A 15,113-nucleotide genomic window follows, 5' to 3' on the forward strand; every position below is an offset into this window, starting at 1 on the left:
TTTAACATAGTGTTTAAAGGTCTATCTGAGCAAGAAATGCTGTAGACATTGATGACTTGCTCTATTGGCTTTGTAGTTAGCAAAAATCAGTATCTGTCTCAAACAATAAAGTGGCCTAAATTAGATATTGTTAAAGCTTGCTTCTACCTAGGGAGAATCTTAGAGTTGCCAAGGATCTGTGGTCACCATAGAGTTGGGCACACAAAGGAAAAGTCCTACACTCAAATTGCAGTGTCAAAAGATGGGGGCCAATTTCTGTGCAGGTGTATGACTGAGCAATTGAAAACTCAATGAACATGTGCTCACTTTAATTAAGAATTTGGTCAACTTCCTTTCAAGACTTAACAATAATAAACCTAAACATGTTGTTATGAGGTTAGCTCATAGGCTTTTTACTGCCTTCATGCATTTAATTAGTTGGGTGTAGAGGTTTTCTTCGGCTTTCTTCCTTTGCTTTGTGACTCAATTCACTGGACGTTCTGAAATACATTCCTTCAACACCAAAAATGTCATAAGTCCCTAGGCTATATGTCATAGCTAAAGCACATTATTCTTGACCTAAGAGTGCTTTTATCTCAGAGTATAAAGGAATAGGTGTTTATACAGCTCTACAATGTTTTTCAGCTAAATTCTTGGAGCACCTGTACTGCCCTACTGCATAGCTTGTGAAATAAGAAAGTGGTCAGTTAGGTCATAGTTTAATACATAAATGAAAAATAAATAATGAAAAGTGTCGAATCAACAGTGTTGGCTATTGAAACGTATTCAGGCAAAAACCAGCCATAAGCGAGAGCAATGTAAGTTCTCTTATGATGCCCTGTATATCTATGTTGAACCTGACCTGGAAGGATCTGTAAGGATATTTGTGTTTATTTGGCCTTTCAGAAAAACTTCATATATTTTGCCTTATTATAAATGTTAACATTTGCTTCAGCTCTTAAGTATGAATTCATATGGAACATAGATGCATGTGGGTCTATAGATAGGTGAGATGTTAGAAAGTGGTTCATCCTTGTACAGTGATCTCAAGCAAAGAGCTCTTTACCAACCAAATCCCATGTACGAGATGTTAACAAGGTTTACAGACACCTAACATAGGATGGTTATCAATAGTGTAGGCTTTGGAAAATTGCACTTAGGGCCACTTGAAGATATCCCCAGAGAAAAAAATCAAGGCTCATTGACGCTTGTGATTTAGTGATTTCTTTTAAGAATATGTGACGTGTATATATATAGTTGCCAGTATATGAAGTTCCAAGTACTGAGATATATTGTTTTGTTAGAAATGGTCTAAAGCCTTCACACTGAACCCTGCACACAGTTATTATCTCTGCTTGCACACAATTAGTAACTCCTGGCAGCACAGAGCAGATGCTTTGCTAGTGGTTTAGTAAACTATGTAGGATGGCACAGTTAAATAAAGGAGAGACATAATAAATCAGAAGCTACTAGGATCACAAAGGTATCATTTTTGTTTATTTAATTTGATGAAAATAAAAATTAAAATGAAAAACCCTCACAAATACAAGAAATCCAACATTCAGGCACCACTCCCCTCCCCCCCCCCCCCCACCCCCCCCTAATTCCACTTTAAATTATTTATATTGAGCATTCCAGAAGAATACATAGGTCAGTTACACAAACTTCCATGTTCGGTATCAAATACTTGAGAAAGGTAAGCAGTATTAGTAACCAGGGTTAATCTACAGGTTGTTGCTCTCTATAACCATGATATAACATTAAAAATTAAAAAAAAAAAAAAGAAAAAAAAGGGAAAAAAAATTTGCTCACTTCATCTATAGACAAAAGTGAAATTTGTATATTGCAGTTAATTGACTAGATAGGGGTACAAGATTACGGTTGAGATAATGTAGATTATATTGATAAGATATTGTGAATACTGATAATAAAAACAGTTATTTAATTGAAATATCCAATTATTATTTATCTGGGCACAATTCTTTAAAATCTTCTTTTCTATATAGCTTTTTGTTTTGAAGCAAATAAATATGCATGTACTCAAAAATGGTTTCTACATATTTAAATGGTACAGTTCAAATATCATTGAATATTCTTTTTCTACACTTCCCAAAATGAGTGCTCATTCAAATCAGATATTATGAAAACCCAGTGACTAATCCTAAATTCAGGTGTACTACCACTCAGGGTAGGCAGATTGCTAGTTGATCATGCTAAGATGCTCCCTTATCCATTATTGGATCTGAAAAAGAGGAGGATTAAGAATTATCTGACTTCTCAGTTAATGTGCAAATCATCTAAAAGCTCAGCTTAGAAAGGTCTTAGAAAGCAGAACAGCACTAAAATAATAATGTCTTAAGATTTTTTAATAATATAAATGTGCCATATCACATTTTTAGTGTGAAAATAGAGTTTTATGGTTTAGATCTCAGATGTTCTTTATCTTTCTCTTCCTGTTTTCATAATTGCATATGAAAATCCTATAACTATTTCTAATTAAAATTTTCTTTATTGCAATTAGGAGTTTTCACTTGGGACAAACTCACACCACTGAAATTTAGTTAAAATCATATTTCTTTCAGGCAAGAATAGAAAACAGTTTGATAACTATCTTTAGAAATAAGCATTAATATTAATATATCTACTTTTAACAAAACATGATGGAAGGAAAAGTGTAGCTCAGGAAATACAGTTGTATTTATGCAGGTTTTTTCTGTGATACTTGTTTCTAGTATCTTTCTCTGCTCTTGGTTATTGTGAACAAACTCTTCACTGAAAATATTAAAATACTGGTTTTCTATATTTTCAAGGGAGAGGAGAGTCCAGGAACCTGAAGTCATCTCTTAGTGTTCCGTCTTTGCATTTTTAGGCTAGTTCTTTTGTTTGCTATAGCAATATTTGTTTTATCATTTTTATCATTCCAATATGTATATTTGTCTTTCAAAATCTGTGAAAAGTATTTAAAAAGAAAAGAGAAAATGCTAGTATTTCAAAACCCTATTATAATGCATTTTCAAATATGTCAGACACATCTTTGTTAAAATTAAACCAAGGATTGGTTTTGAGCGAATAGCCCTATATCCTTACAGATGCTGTGGATGGATGCATCTAAGCTGCTTATTATATTGATGGGTTTTGCTGCTCTGCAGCAAATGAAAACAGGCAGCTGCTTCCTCCATCAAAGCAAAAAGCAGCCTGAGTTTTTATTAAACGAGTGTTCATTTCTTCTATTGCCAAAATTCTTACACAAAACAAAAGAGCAGTTTTAGCACATTATTGCTTAACTAGACATGAACAACTGACAGCAAGTGATAAGCCTGTCTGCTTTTCACAACTGGTAATCATTTTTGGAATAGATGTTTTAATATAGTTGAATATAAAATTTTGTAATTTACATCTACAATGGTACATAAATTTATAGATCCCTTTTTTTGCAGGAGAATGAAGGCTATAATCACAAAAGGTTTGTTCCAATGTTGTTTAATTTTTAATAACTATTTGAAAACTAGGTAAAACACACACACACACAACACAATCAAATTCATTCATTTGAAAAAAAAAGGATGCCAAAGACAATCATACAAGTAGATTTGTACAGTTTGATGATTTTTCTTTTGGAAGAGATATGTGTACATTTACAGCTTTGACTTCTTACTGTATTTCCACATCAGTTCCACCGAGCCTCTTAAGTTTGTGCTCTAAAAGAAATTTGCAGATTGCAAACCATCATGTTTCCCTCCTAGTCATGAATAATAATGAGAATGAAAGTGAGAGATAGAGCACTGAGGCCATTTCGCCTAGGCTGAAGATCTCAGCCGGTGCTTATACATATTTTCCAATGATCTGAATATCATAAATTCTGTTTTAGATTGAAAGAGAGACAAGAGTTTCTATAAAATATACATGCATAGAGAAGAATGGTGAGATGTGTTTCTCTTTTTATCTTCTATTTTCTTCTAGTGTTCTTGTACCTATTGAAACTCACTTACAGCAATCCTGCTGTTGAAAAGTAAGCTAGGCATTCTCCCTGACACAAATTGTTCCTCTTTACTGGACTTGAAAGGTGGTTTGCCATATGCTAGAGTCAGGTGCAGTAAGGCTTAGGTGTTAGGTACCACTGCTAAGGCTATTAAATACTTTCCTTTTCTTTGTACTGTACGTATTTATAGATGACGTTTCTCACTTGCGAATACATTCTGGATACATTTCAGAATGCATTCAGAGTTTCAGATTAGACAATTGGACTTTCAAAACAGGTTAGCTCTTACACTGACACTTGAAGTGGCCAAGCATCCAGAAGGAAACAGTGCTCTGTGACTGTTCTCCTTTTGAAAATCTGCTCCCAAACTGAGTTTTGACCTCTATTGGAAAATTGTTTTATAATTATGTGCACACCATATGCAAGCAATTTGATGAAGATGACCCTTCTTTTATCTGCCTGTGCTGTAGATTGGTGTAAACTTAAACATGAGGATAGAAGTTTGAAAATGGGGTTTCACTGTACTGCAGACACAATGACAAGTTTAAGTGTTGGTGTTTTTATTTTGTCCTCACTTATTAATTCACTTCATTTCTTCATATTTTTTTTTTTTACTAAAGTGACCAGATTCTTGTCATTATATTAGTATGAAAGCCATTTTCTATGGAAAGTTTTCACTCTTCTATACTTTTTTTGGCAGTTGAATACTTATGGTAATAGTGCCTTGTTATGTATGTTTGTGTTTTTTAGACTCAAAAAACCTTAGGTGGGATCTTAGGTAACCTGGACTGATGATTATCCTTTCATCTGTGTCAGGTTTTACATGCTAAGTGAATGAAAATAAATCCTTTACTTTCTGTCTATACTAAGCAATGTTTCTGATGATAAAATTACATTGATAAGGGATTTGAGGCATGGAGTTTGATGAAAGTTGAGAGCTAGATGTATTTATGAGAGCTATCCATGCATCATAACTAACTACAGCAGTACAATTAATTACAAGTAGTCTTTACTCAAGCAATTACCCAAATTAGGACAATCATGCTTTATGTTACTAACGAGGGAGATTTGGCGGACATATGATGTGCACCCACTTTTTCACTTGAATTGTACTATCCAGAACTTCATACTTTTTCTTCCACTTGGAAGTGAATTTTAATGCTCCATTAATAGAAGGGCTCATAATATTTGTTGGAGCCTTGTTTTGAAATTTTCTTGAAATTACTGTGCTGTTGAACCATGATTCACCTGCTCTCTCACTTATCCAAGACCTCCAGCAGGTGTACCATACTTCTTGCTGTGCTTGGTGGTGGTGATGCACACAAAAACTAACCAGAGTGAAATCATCAGGCTTACGTTCTCTTGTGATATAAATATGAGACATAATCAGTAGAAAATAAGTTTTCGTTCTGTAAAATCAAGGTCCTATCTGTGATACAGTGCGAGTTTCTGCTTTCCACAAACAATGTATCTTGGTCATGAAGGATAATTAATACTCTCCTTAAGGTCAGAAGACAATTCTTCATTGTTCAGTAAGATTGGTGCTACTTCTGTTGAGATGTTATTAATCTCTTTGCCCATAATGCTTTTGATTTTATTTTTTCTCCTGATTTGATGAACATTAGAGCAAATAAGGTGATTTCATGTAGTCCACAATCAGGACAATTGAGAAAGAAAGATTTTTTTGAGTATATTCAACTGGGGAAAAAGGTTGAGTTTTCAAATGTAAACTGCTTTTGCACTTAAGGGTTGAGATTTACTTGAAATTTCAAGTGAATAGGAAGATGTTACATAGCTTGATAGTGCAAATAGAAGATAAACTTTGATAAAAAAGTGTTTTGAGATCAGACATCTGTACATGTGGCCATATGAAGTGCTAGGAAAAAGTGACTAAGAAAACTTGCCATTTGGCCTGGATTGGGAAGAAACTTGTTAATCTCCTAGCATAAGTGAAGCATTTGTAGGACAGCTTTATACCTTCTACTCAGAGCTTCAAGGGATAGTTCACCTGTCACCTCCAGTCGTGCCTTTGTTTGCTGTGTATAGCAGTGGCAGACAGTAGAGCAGAGTTGCACTAATCTCGTGCTATGCCAATTAAAGTAATCAGCAGCTACTGTGACTTCTTTGTACCTGTGAAGCAGTGCAGAGACCTAATGGCTCCAAAATCAAATGTCTTCATTAAAAAGACAATGTCTCAAAATTCTCAGCACTCTATCAGTGCTGAAAATTTTTAATAACATGCCATTCTTTAACAACGTTACATCAGATCTCAGTATTTGTTATTCAAATATATGGTGTCATTCTTTAAAATTTGCATTAAAAGCCACGGAGGAGAAACAGTAATTTTGTTGTTGTTTAATATTTGATCATTTATTTTCAGTATAAAATTTTCTGTTATGTCACACATAATTCACCATCTATAAAGTAGTAGTAAACTGAATAGCACAGAAAAAAAAAACAGAATTTTTGTAACTGTTAAACAGTGATGCTCCACCTGATGATTACAACAAAATATCCGTAGAAGCAGTCTACACATGATATAGTCCACGTGAGTCAAAGGTTGCTTTAAAGAACTGTTGTGCCATGCTAAAGCAGATGAACCCGATTTATGTGTTCTTAGCATTATTGTGCCATTTTTATTTTAGTGTTTTTCCTCTGTAGGAAAAGGTTGGATGTGGGGTTTTTTTTGTTTGTTTGTTTTGTTTGCTTGTTTTTTTTTGCTTAAATCATACCTCAAGGATTTTGAATGACCAATGCCTTCTTTGAATGACTTTTATCCTTGGCCTTCCAATAATTTCATTTGGTGTGCTTAAGTAGCTTATTCTGCCTCTGTCTCGTGGGGTGGTTCCTAATGTGCAGGGGTTGGAAAGTCATGATGTCATCAAGTTTTTGTGAGGTAGACTCCATTATTGTGGTGAGATGTTATGATATGGTATTAAGTCCTATAGAAATGCCTGCATTTTGTGTCTGCATATATAATATTTCATCGCACTAATTTATTTAGGGATGATGTTTTTCTAACATTACCACCATAGTAAATATCATGAAGCTGTCTGGAAGTAGACATCATCGGTTTTATGGCACATTTATAAATGGAATAGTAATACACTTCATGGAGCACTGGACCTCCCACTCCATCCTAATGGTAAAAGGATACCTGCTGAGACATGAAATGCTAGAAGGCATTGTTCTGTGAGCACTCTCTCCTATATCTTCAGACATGCCACATCACAGTCCTTCTTGAGGCTGTCCTTTAAATTCCAGCACAACTTAGATTTTTTGTTTCAATAAATATTCCAATGCTTTGTGGCAACTCTTCTCTGTTTTCACATTGTAGATAACAAGATGGTAAAGACTTTTAAAACCTCCAGCAAATTTTGTGAAGTATTTATTTTTGCAAACTGAAACTCTTGGTTTGCTCTGTTTCCTTTTAGAGTGAGATTTGTAGCCCTGCTGTCTAGGTCTTTTAGTATATTTATAGCCTTTTAGATACAAATGTCATTTGGAGGCCTTTTGATATTCTTTTGCCTATACATGTGTAAATAATTGACCATTGTGTGTAAGTAATTGCACATGCAAATAGGTACCCATCTGATGTTGTGTATTTATAATCAAATTCACAGTTCAAAATATGAACAATTTTATTTTGAATATCAAAGAATTGTAGTATGTTATTATTAAGATCATATTTATTATATTACATTTTCACAGGAAACTTAATACATATATACATATCTGTATATGTTTGCAGAAAATAAATTATGCTTTTAAAACTTCGCAGTAGTTGTTAACTCATAGAAATTGCTGCATTTCTGCATGAGAGCTGAGCATTTTTCAACAGAAGCAGAACTATCTTATACTTCAAAATGTAGGTCATTGTGTTGGTAAAATGTAGGTCAGAGTGCAGGGGAAGAGGACAGCATGCAAACTCCTCCACATGCATCTTTAAGCTTATCCCTGTTCTGAAGGCAAAGAGGCTTACCTACCTGTTCAAGCAAGAGAAGCTTTTCCTTTTACTAAAATTAACACAGGTATTCTTGCTGCTGGCATCTTGGCTTAGCTGTAAGCTCTGTGTGCTTCCCCACTTGAGATCTGTGCTTGTGAAAGACCTTCTGACTCCTGCTTCTTTAGCTGCCAGCCACTCGTATCATAGCAGAGGTGATACCTTCTTTCCTATGGAGAGGGGAGAAGAGTCATGTACGTCACCAGCATCTGCCTAAAGAAAAGCCTTGTCTTTCCAAAGGTGCTCTACCCATCTCTCAGCACAGAGCTATCCGATATACCTGCAGTTTCAGCTGGTATCAACATTTTAATGGTAGCAGGGGTAAGAACAGTGACCCCTCATAAAAGATTTAGCGGTACCATTCAAAGTGTCCTTTCAATAATAACCATAGAAAAGTGAGAGACATTTGGCTGTGGGTACTGAAAACTCAGATGTTGAAGGATTTTGCTGCAATTGACAAGTGTTTTTAAAATCTACTCAGGCTAGAAGTTTGCTATAAAAGTTTCATTTTTTAGTGATTTTTTTTAAATGTGTGTGTGTGTGTAATGTGAGATGTGAAGTATTATAAATGGTATTAAATTAACCATGTCTTTAGTAAATATTAAAAAAAAAACACAACACTTTTATTGCTTGAGTATACACCATTCACTGCAAACTGAAACATTATTTATATCATACACAAAAATATTTAAACAGTTATTATACTTATTGCAAAATCTGTCATTTTAACATATTTCAGTGCTCAAAAGCCTTGAAATACTCAAAAGGGAGATGGAAAATCCTGTACAATTCTTAGTATATGTTTCACTGAAGAATGGGTAATCGTGTGTGAATATTTTATTTTAACCCTTAGCAATCTGAACAAAATAGCACATTTGCAAAAACCTCATCAACCTAAATGGGAGTGAACGGGACAAATAACAGTAGTGCTTTAGTGGTTTTGTCATATGTAAGAATCATCAATCTGTTGTTTTTTATTATTATTATTGTTTTGTTTGTTCATTTGTTTTTGTTTTTACCTTTAAGATCTTTGTCATACAAAAGTTATATGCAAAGTTTTGGCCAAATCCTTTCTAGGCTTTTGCTTCACCTGTATGCAGACAACATATTCATAAATTTTCATCATTCATCACTGTGAGTAAGGGTTGTTCAGAGTACTTACTAGATGGACAGGAAGAATTACATATTTAAGGGTTACAATCAGGCTGTAAGTGATTTAAAAAGAAGACAGTTTTTCTCCCCAGATTCTGCTTCTATTAAATATGATACGACATTTTTAAAGTCTCTGGAGAAGAAACAATTATAAAAAATGGTCTAAAGATACTAAACTGCATGGAATTCAATTTACCTGTCCAGAAACATCTAAAGGATGCTCCCAAATGTCTGTTTTTAAGTTTACTGAAACCACTGAAGTGTCTACAGTTTATAATATTAAGTCAGGCTTCTGTCATATTGCTTATAATGCTATGTATGATGGGGGGAAGCTAACCCTAGTTTTGACCTGTGGGTAGACACGTACACATGTTTTTTCATTGCTAAGCAACAACAGATGGAACACACATACAACTGTAATTTTGCTGCATATGCCTTTGATTCATCCTCCCTTAACTTTGGGAACCTATCTCAAGTGCCTGAATACGAGTGTCTTTTCCCCAGGCTCCTCCAGCGATGGGGACAGATGCCTGCAGGAGAGCGTTTGAGCCCTGCAGGACTGCACTGCCCTCTCCATGGGCTGCAGTGCTTCAGTTAGGTTTTTCAAGTTGGGTGGGAAACTGGTCTGATGTGGCAGTGAGTTTCATGAGTAAATGTTATTGAAGATGTAAATTTGCAAGGATGCCTCAAAATATTTGCCAAGGTTGGCAATGACAAGCATAAGTTTTATGATGGAAGTTCTTAAAGTCATGGATAATATGGAATAGGTGAAAAAAGCATGATTGCTCTGTCTGTTCCCATATGAGAACTGGAGTCTGAAATGGAAATGACAGAGAGGCAAGTATAAAACAAGAGAGAGGAGATGCTTCTTTATACAGCACAGTAAAACTGTGGTGATTTCTGCCACAGGACGTTGTGTCTATAAAAGTTTGCTTAAGTCCAAAGAACAAACAGAAAATACTTTGGTGACATTAAAAAAGAATTTATGAGTTGTAGCTTGAGAAGCTGCTGAGGAGGAGAGGAGAGATGACTAGAAATTATGCTGTGTTATTGCCTTCATCATGTTCTCATCCTTAGCATGTGCCGCTGATCAGTGCTCCTTAGGGTCAGAGTGATAGCTGACCTAACAAAAGCTAAGAGGCCTCCTGAGAAAAGGAGCTAAATAAAAAGGAACAGGGAAGAAATGAAATGACTACAGAAGTCAACAAGTGAAAAAGGAGGGGGCTCTTTTCCACTGTTAGAGACAGGCTGCAAGGCAAGGTGGACCTTGAATCTGGCCTGAAGAAGACAGATTGATGTTCATGTGGATGCTCTGATGTCAGAGGTTTTTTAGAATTAAATTATGTGTAACGTTTAAAGTCTTGACAATAGTATATATATGCATATGTGCATGCTTATGTGCATGGGTGTACCAGGATGAAATCTATGAAATATTCAGCTCCAAAGCTTAGAATCAGAAATCTGCCATTAAAAGTCATATTTGTTTCTTTATTCCATGGTTTTGTGGCAAGTTTTAAAAATGAAACAGTTGGCTGAGGTCTGCAAATGATAACGCATATTCAAAAATATTTTAGACCAAAAAAAAAAATAAATCTGTTCTAAGAATGTGAATATTTTTTTTCTTATAGGTCTCTGGCCAGCTGAAGAAGTACTGGCTTACTACTGCCTAAAGCACAATGAAATATTCAGGTACAGAGTTGAACATAAAAAGATATTTTCCAATCTATTAGTTTTATTGTATCTGCATGGTAAAGATTGCTATGATTTAAACCTTCAGATTAAATTTAAAATGTTCAAGGTGAAAGCATGTTGCTCTTAACAAAGAATTCTGAGCTGCCTTTGGGTACTAATATTGCACAGCAAGCTTTCTGCTATATGTCAAAGACTTTTGATTTCCACTCAAGGCGTTTTATTTCACTTTGATTTTTGGGAAACAAAAGTGAAGCTCCAATCGATCAGTACTGATTGTGAAGGTCAGGAAAAATAAAAGACATTCTTTAAACTAACATCTGTTGCAAAAGGAAGAAAAGTATTGCCTAATAGAGTACATAATAATCCCTGCATACAGTGATGGAGGAATTTGCACCTATATTTAAGCTTTATGAAACATATTGAGACATACTGCACTTGTATGTGTTTGTTGTGTTTTTGTTTTTTTTCCCCACATATTTTCCAAACTCATAGAAGACAGGTATCAAGCATCCAATAGGAATGCTGAAAGATAAAATCTATCCCTGCATCCTGTCTCCTCCCCCTTGAGTATACAGAGCCTTGTGCTTGGAAATCCTTGAAGTTTCATTGTCCAGGTGGATGAATGGGTCATAAGAAAAGCTGTAGCAACACTGCATTTGCAGGTATAAATTGTGTTCTGAGCAAGGCTACAGGGCTAATACCAAGTAAACCACCCTGGAGTATAAAAAATCTCTCTCTCTGTGTACGTATGGTGTTGGGAGAATAAGGAAGACCAAGGAGCTTCAGTCTGTAAACTGGTGCCCCTCACACCAAACCTGAGACAATTCCTGCAGCTTGCTGACTCCTATCTGAATCCAAAGGCTTAGCACTAAAGCATGCCCTGGTCTATACAGCCTTATTTCTGCTCCAGCAGCCACATGAATGAAGCACACCCCATCAGAAGAGGCAGCTAAGGCACCTCTTTGCTGCTATATTAAATATCCCTGTAGCACTTTAGCATCCCGGCACACATAGCTGCTTATACACTCTACTTGCCTTCAGAGGCTCCTCGCAGCAAAACTCCTGGTGGTGGTCACTAAAGTGTGTTTGGGTATCCAAACCTGGTTACTCAGAGACAGTGATCAGTCAAACTTCCATGGAGGAAATGGGCAGTTTCACCTCCTGAGTCCTCAGGATTCTGCCCTCTCAACAGCACACCCAGAGCAAAGTTTCTTATTTTAATTATCATTGGTAAATGTCACTACATATTGGCAACATAGGAACTTTGCATTAGAATAAGTTATTTATATATGTAAATATGCGTGTGTGTGTATATATATATATATACATACAGTCATACATATATTACATACATATAGATTTCGTTCAAAATGCACCAAAAATCCCACACTGGATACTTTCTGCGTTTATTTTGATAAATATGACAAGTGCCTCCTAAATCCTGTAACATAACTTTATGTATGTAAATAAAAAATGCATAAAGTATGGTTAGGAAAAATCAAAATTTATGTGAGGAGAAACTTAGAATCATTCTATATAAACCACAAGCTGCAGATTTCCCACAATCTATTTTTAATTCTCATTGGGTTTAGATAAAGCTTGTTCCTCCAAACTACCTTCTCCCCATTTCCATTAAACAGGACAAATAGACTTTTTGTAAAGGAAATTTGCAGAGTCTTAGGAAAATAAATGTATACTATCCAGACAGTGAGCATTAGTATATTGTCATACAGCCTAGCCCAGTGGCCTCAGTGAACAAAATATCAACATCTGTATATGCACACTGAGATGGCATCTGAGATGCCCAGTGTAGGGTAAGTGGTGAAATAATACTTTCGCACAAAAGTAGGTTTAAAAACATCGGTGTTTTAGGTCAGAAGAAAAGGTGCACCAAAAAATCTGCTTAGCTGAAATTCCACTTTCTGCCTGTCAAAAATACTTCAATGGAAATGCTTCTGGCAGCTGTACCAGTTGCCATAGATTTAGCTCTAAAGCCGCTGTGCTCCTGAACTGAGGCTCTGCCTTGCCCTAAATGCTGCTTCACGTGGTTTCGGCGCTCGGTCAGCATCCCTCCCTCCTCCCCTCCCGGGGCAGGCGGTGGCTGTGGAGAACATTCTTTATGGCTCCCCCTGCAAGCCCCCATCCGGCACGCTCTCTGCACCAAATTATATTTCACTTGCACGTCTTAATAACCGCGCTCTGCGGTCTGAGCTAAAAGCAACCTTTTAGACCAGGTATTCAACCCTACGCTTGGGCTCAGCTTAGACTCTTGACACTAACTTCATTTAGTTTTCTGTGGCTTAACTGTTTGCAGTTCCCATCATTGCTCATAACAGTATTGTTTGTAGGTCACTTGCAGTTTTAAGTGCTAATTGAAGGATCGGATTTCTTCGTGGGTAATTGTTTTCTGGTATATGGTGTGTTTTAGAATTTCTCTTTTTTTTAATACCAAAAGGCTTTCAGGCATAACTATATAGAGTGATATATAAATAATATTAATTTCTCCATTTACTTCCCTAACTGTTTTTGCAAGAATGAATGTGGATTAACATTGTTATCCTTTCCTAACAATTATCTTTCGCTACTCTAGCTAGTTTAGTTCTAAAAGACAGAGCCATTGACAAGGGAAAAAAGGGAACCTTCTCAGATTTTTCAGCTCAGCGGTGGTAATGTTGCACTGAACACTAATGAGGGAACCCCCACTGATTTGCCTGCTTTGTGACTTTTCTATTTCATAATTATTTTTAAAACGCAAAACGACATGAGGTAGCCTAGTCATGTCTCTACAACTTCCTGGTAGCTCCGTTCTTACTGCAGATGGCAATTTGTTCTTGTAACATATATGTCTCTCTGACCATTTTCATCTAATTTGTATGGGTTCTACCATTTCCTTTCTCTCTTTCAGGGACCTTGCTGTGTGTGAGCTAGGGGGTGGCATGACATGCTTGGCTGGGCTCATGGTAGGTCTTTTCTCAATTCCAACCCCATTCAGAGGAAGAAACAAAAGGAAAAATGTTCCAGTGCCTCCAACTGCTGGGTCAGAGAACTGTCAACAGCCTCAGCTGCAGTCAAGCTGCAGAGTCTTGAGAGACCTTCTAGATTGACTTGCTTTCGTATCATATTGATTTTATGGTTGCCTCGATGAGCAGAAACATTTTACCTCCGTGTAGTCAATATCTCTTGTTGTGACATTCCAGGCCACGTATGGTCTGTCTTTCATTGCCATAGCTGAAGCATTTTTTTTTTCAGATTATAGTCCCATTTGCTAAGATACAGGAATAGCCTGGCGAATCACAGTTGGAGCACCATGATATAGCTGCTAATGTTTTGCCTGCATTATTACACCAACAAACATGATCCAGAGCTCTCGGTAATTAGATTCTTTTGAATTAGATTGGCCATTCAGGAGAGTCGTTCACCATTCTCTGGGTTCTGAGTCATGTATTCAGGAGATATTATGTAGCAGTGCAGTGCATTAGACAAGTTTTTATGTCTCTACAAATAAAAGCATATTGTTACACTGATTGGCATTTGACAAACCTGTCGCTCTTATACAATGTGTCGAGGTTACAGCCCAATGTGCGAGCATGTCAAAGCTCACAAAAAAATTACCCTTACAAAGCCATCTGCCTGCAATGCAAAGTTATATGAAGGGCATCAGGCAGTCAGACAGAAGCAAGCTGAAAGGCAGAGTGACAGCCTTGTATGATGGCTCTACTAGATAAACAGAAGCCCGCAAATGAAAGCCTCTCAGAATACCATCATCCGCTGTCACAATGCAATTACGGAACAGAATGATAGCAAGATAGAGGCTCCCGCAAATGGAATGATAAAAGTATTGACTGATTTGATTGAATGATTAAAATAATGCAGACATAAAATGAAAAAAGATTGAAGATTGTTACAGAGAAATAGGTGAGGAAGCATGATACTGAAGGCTTGTCACTCCTGTCTTCACTTCCACACAGACAAGCATATTTGCTCATTGTTTGCTGTGCTCTTTTTTTCAGGTTGCTATTTCTGCAGATGTCAAAGAAGTTCTGTTAACTGATGGAAATGAAAAGGCCATCAAAAGTATCCTTATTCAGATAGAAAACTGGTTTGTTGTGTTCGTTCCTTTTTACTAGCTGAGTAACAATCGATATAAAGACAGACGGCATGGGGTATATTAAGAAAAAGTCCCCACATAAGTAATTAAAAAATAGATGCAAAATATCTTGAACAGAGCTGCAGCTTCCCCCATAATAAATTTCACATTTTCTTCTTTAATTAAAAATATACATGTCGGTATAGAGCAAGTACAGTAGT

General features: G+C 36.2%; 1 protein-coding gene across 2 annotated transcripts in view; it reads left to right on the forward strand.

Annotated features, from left to right (window-relative positions):
• The window catches only part of CAMKMT (calmodulin-lysine N-methyltransferase), a 221,182-nt gene that overhangs the window by 163,009 nt on the left and 43,060 nt on the right, over positions 1-15,113 (forward strand). For both annotated transcript variants that reach the window (XM_048057740.2, XM_066993802.1), the window contains exons 4-6: positions 10,742-10,802; positions 13,711-13,765; positions 14,816-14,879. In XM_048057740.2, the coding sequence (XP_047913697.1) occupies positions 10,742-10,802; positions 13,711-13,765; positions 14,816-14,879 (180 nt within the window). The remainder of the gene's footprint in view (positions 1-10,741; positions 10,803-13,710; positions 13,766-14,815; positions 14,880-15,113) is intronic.

This window comes from Anser cygnoides, chromosome 3 (genome assembly GCF_040182565.1).
Source record: "Anser cygnoides isolate HZ-2024a breed goose chromosome 3, Taihu_goose_T2T_genome, whole genome shotgun sequence".
In the NCBI taxonomy this organism is placed as follows: domain Eukaryota; kingdom Metazoa; phylum Chordata; class Aves; order Anseriformes; family Anatidae; genus Anser; species Anser cygnoides.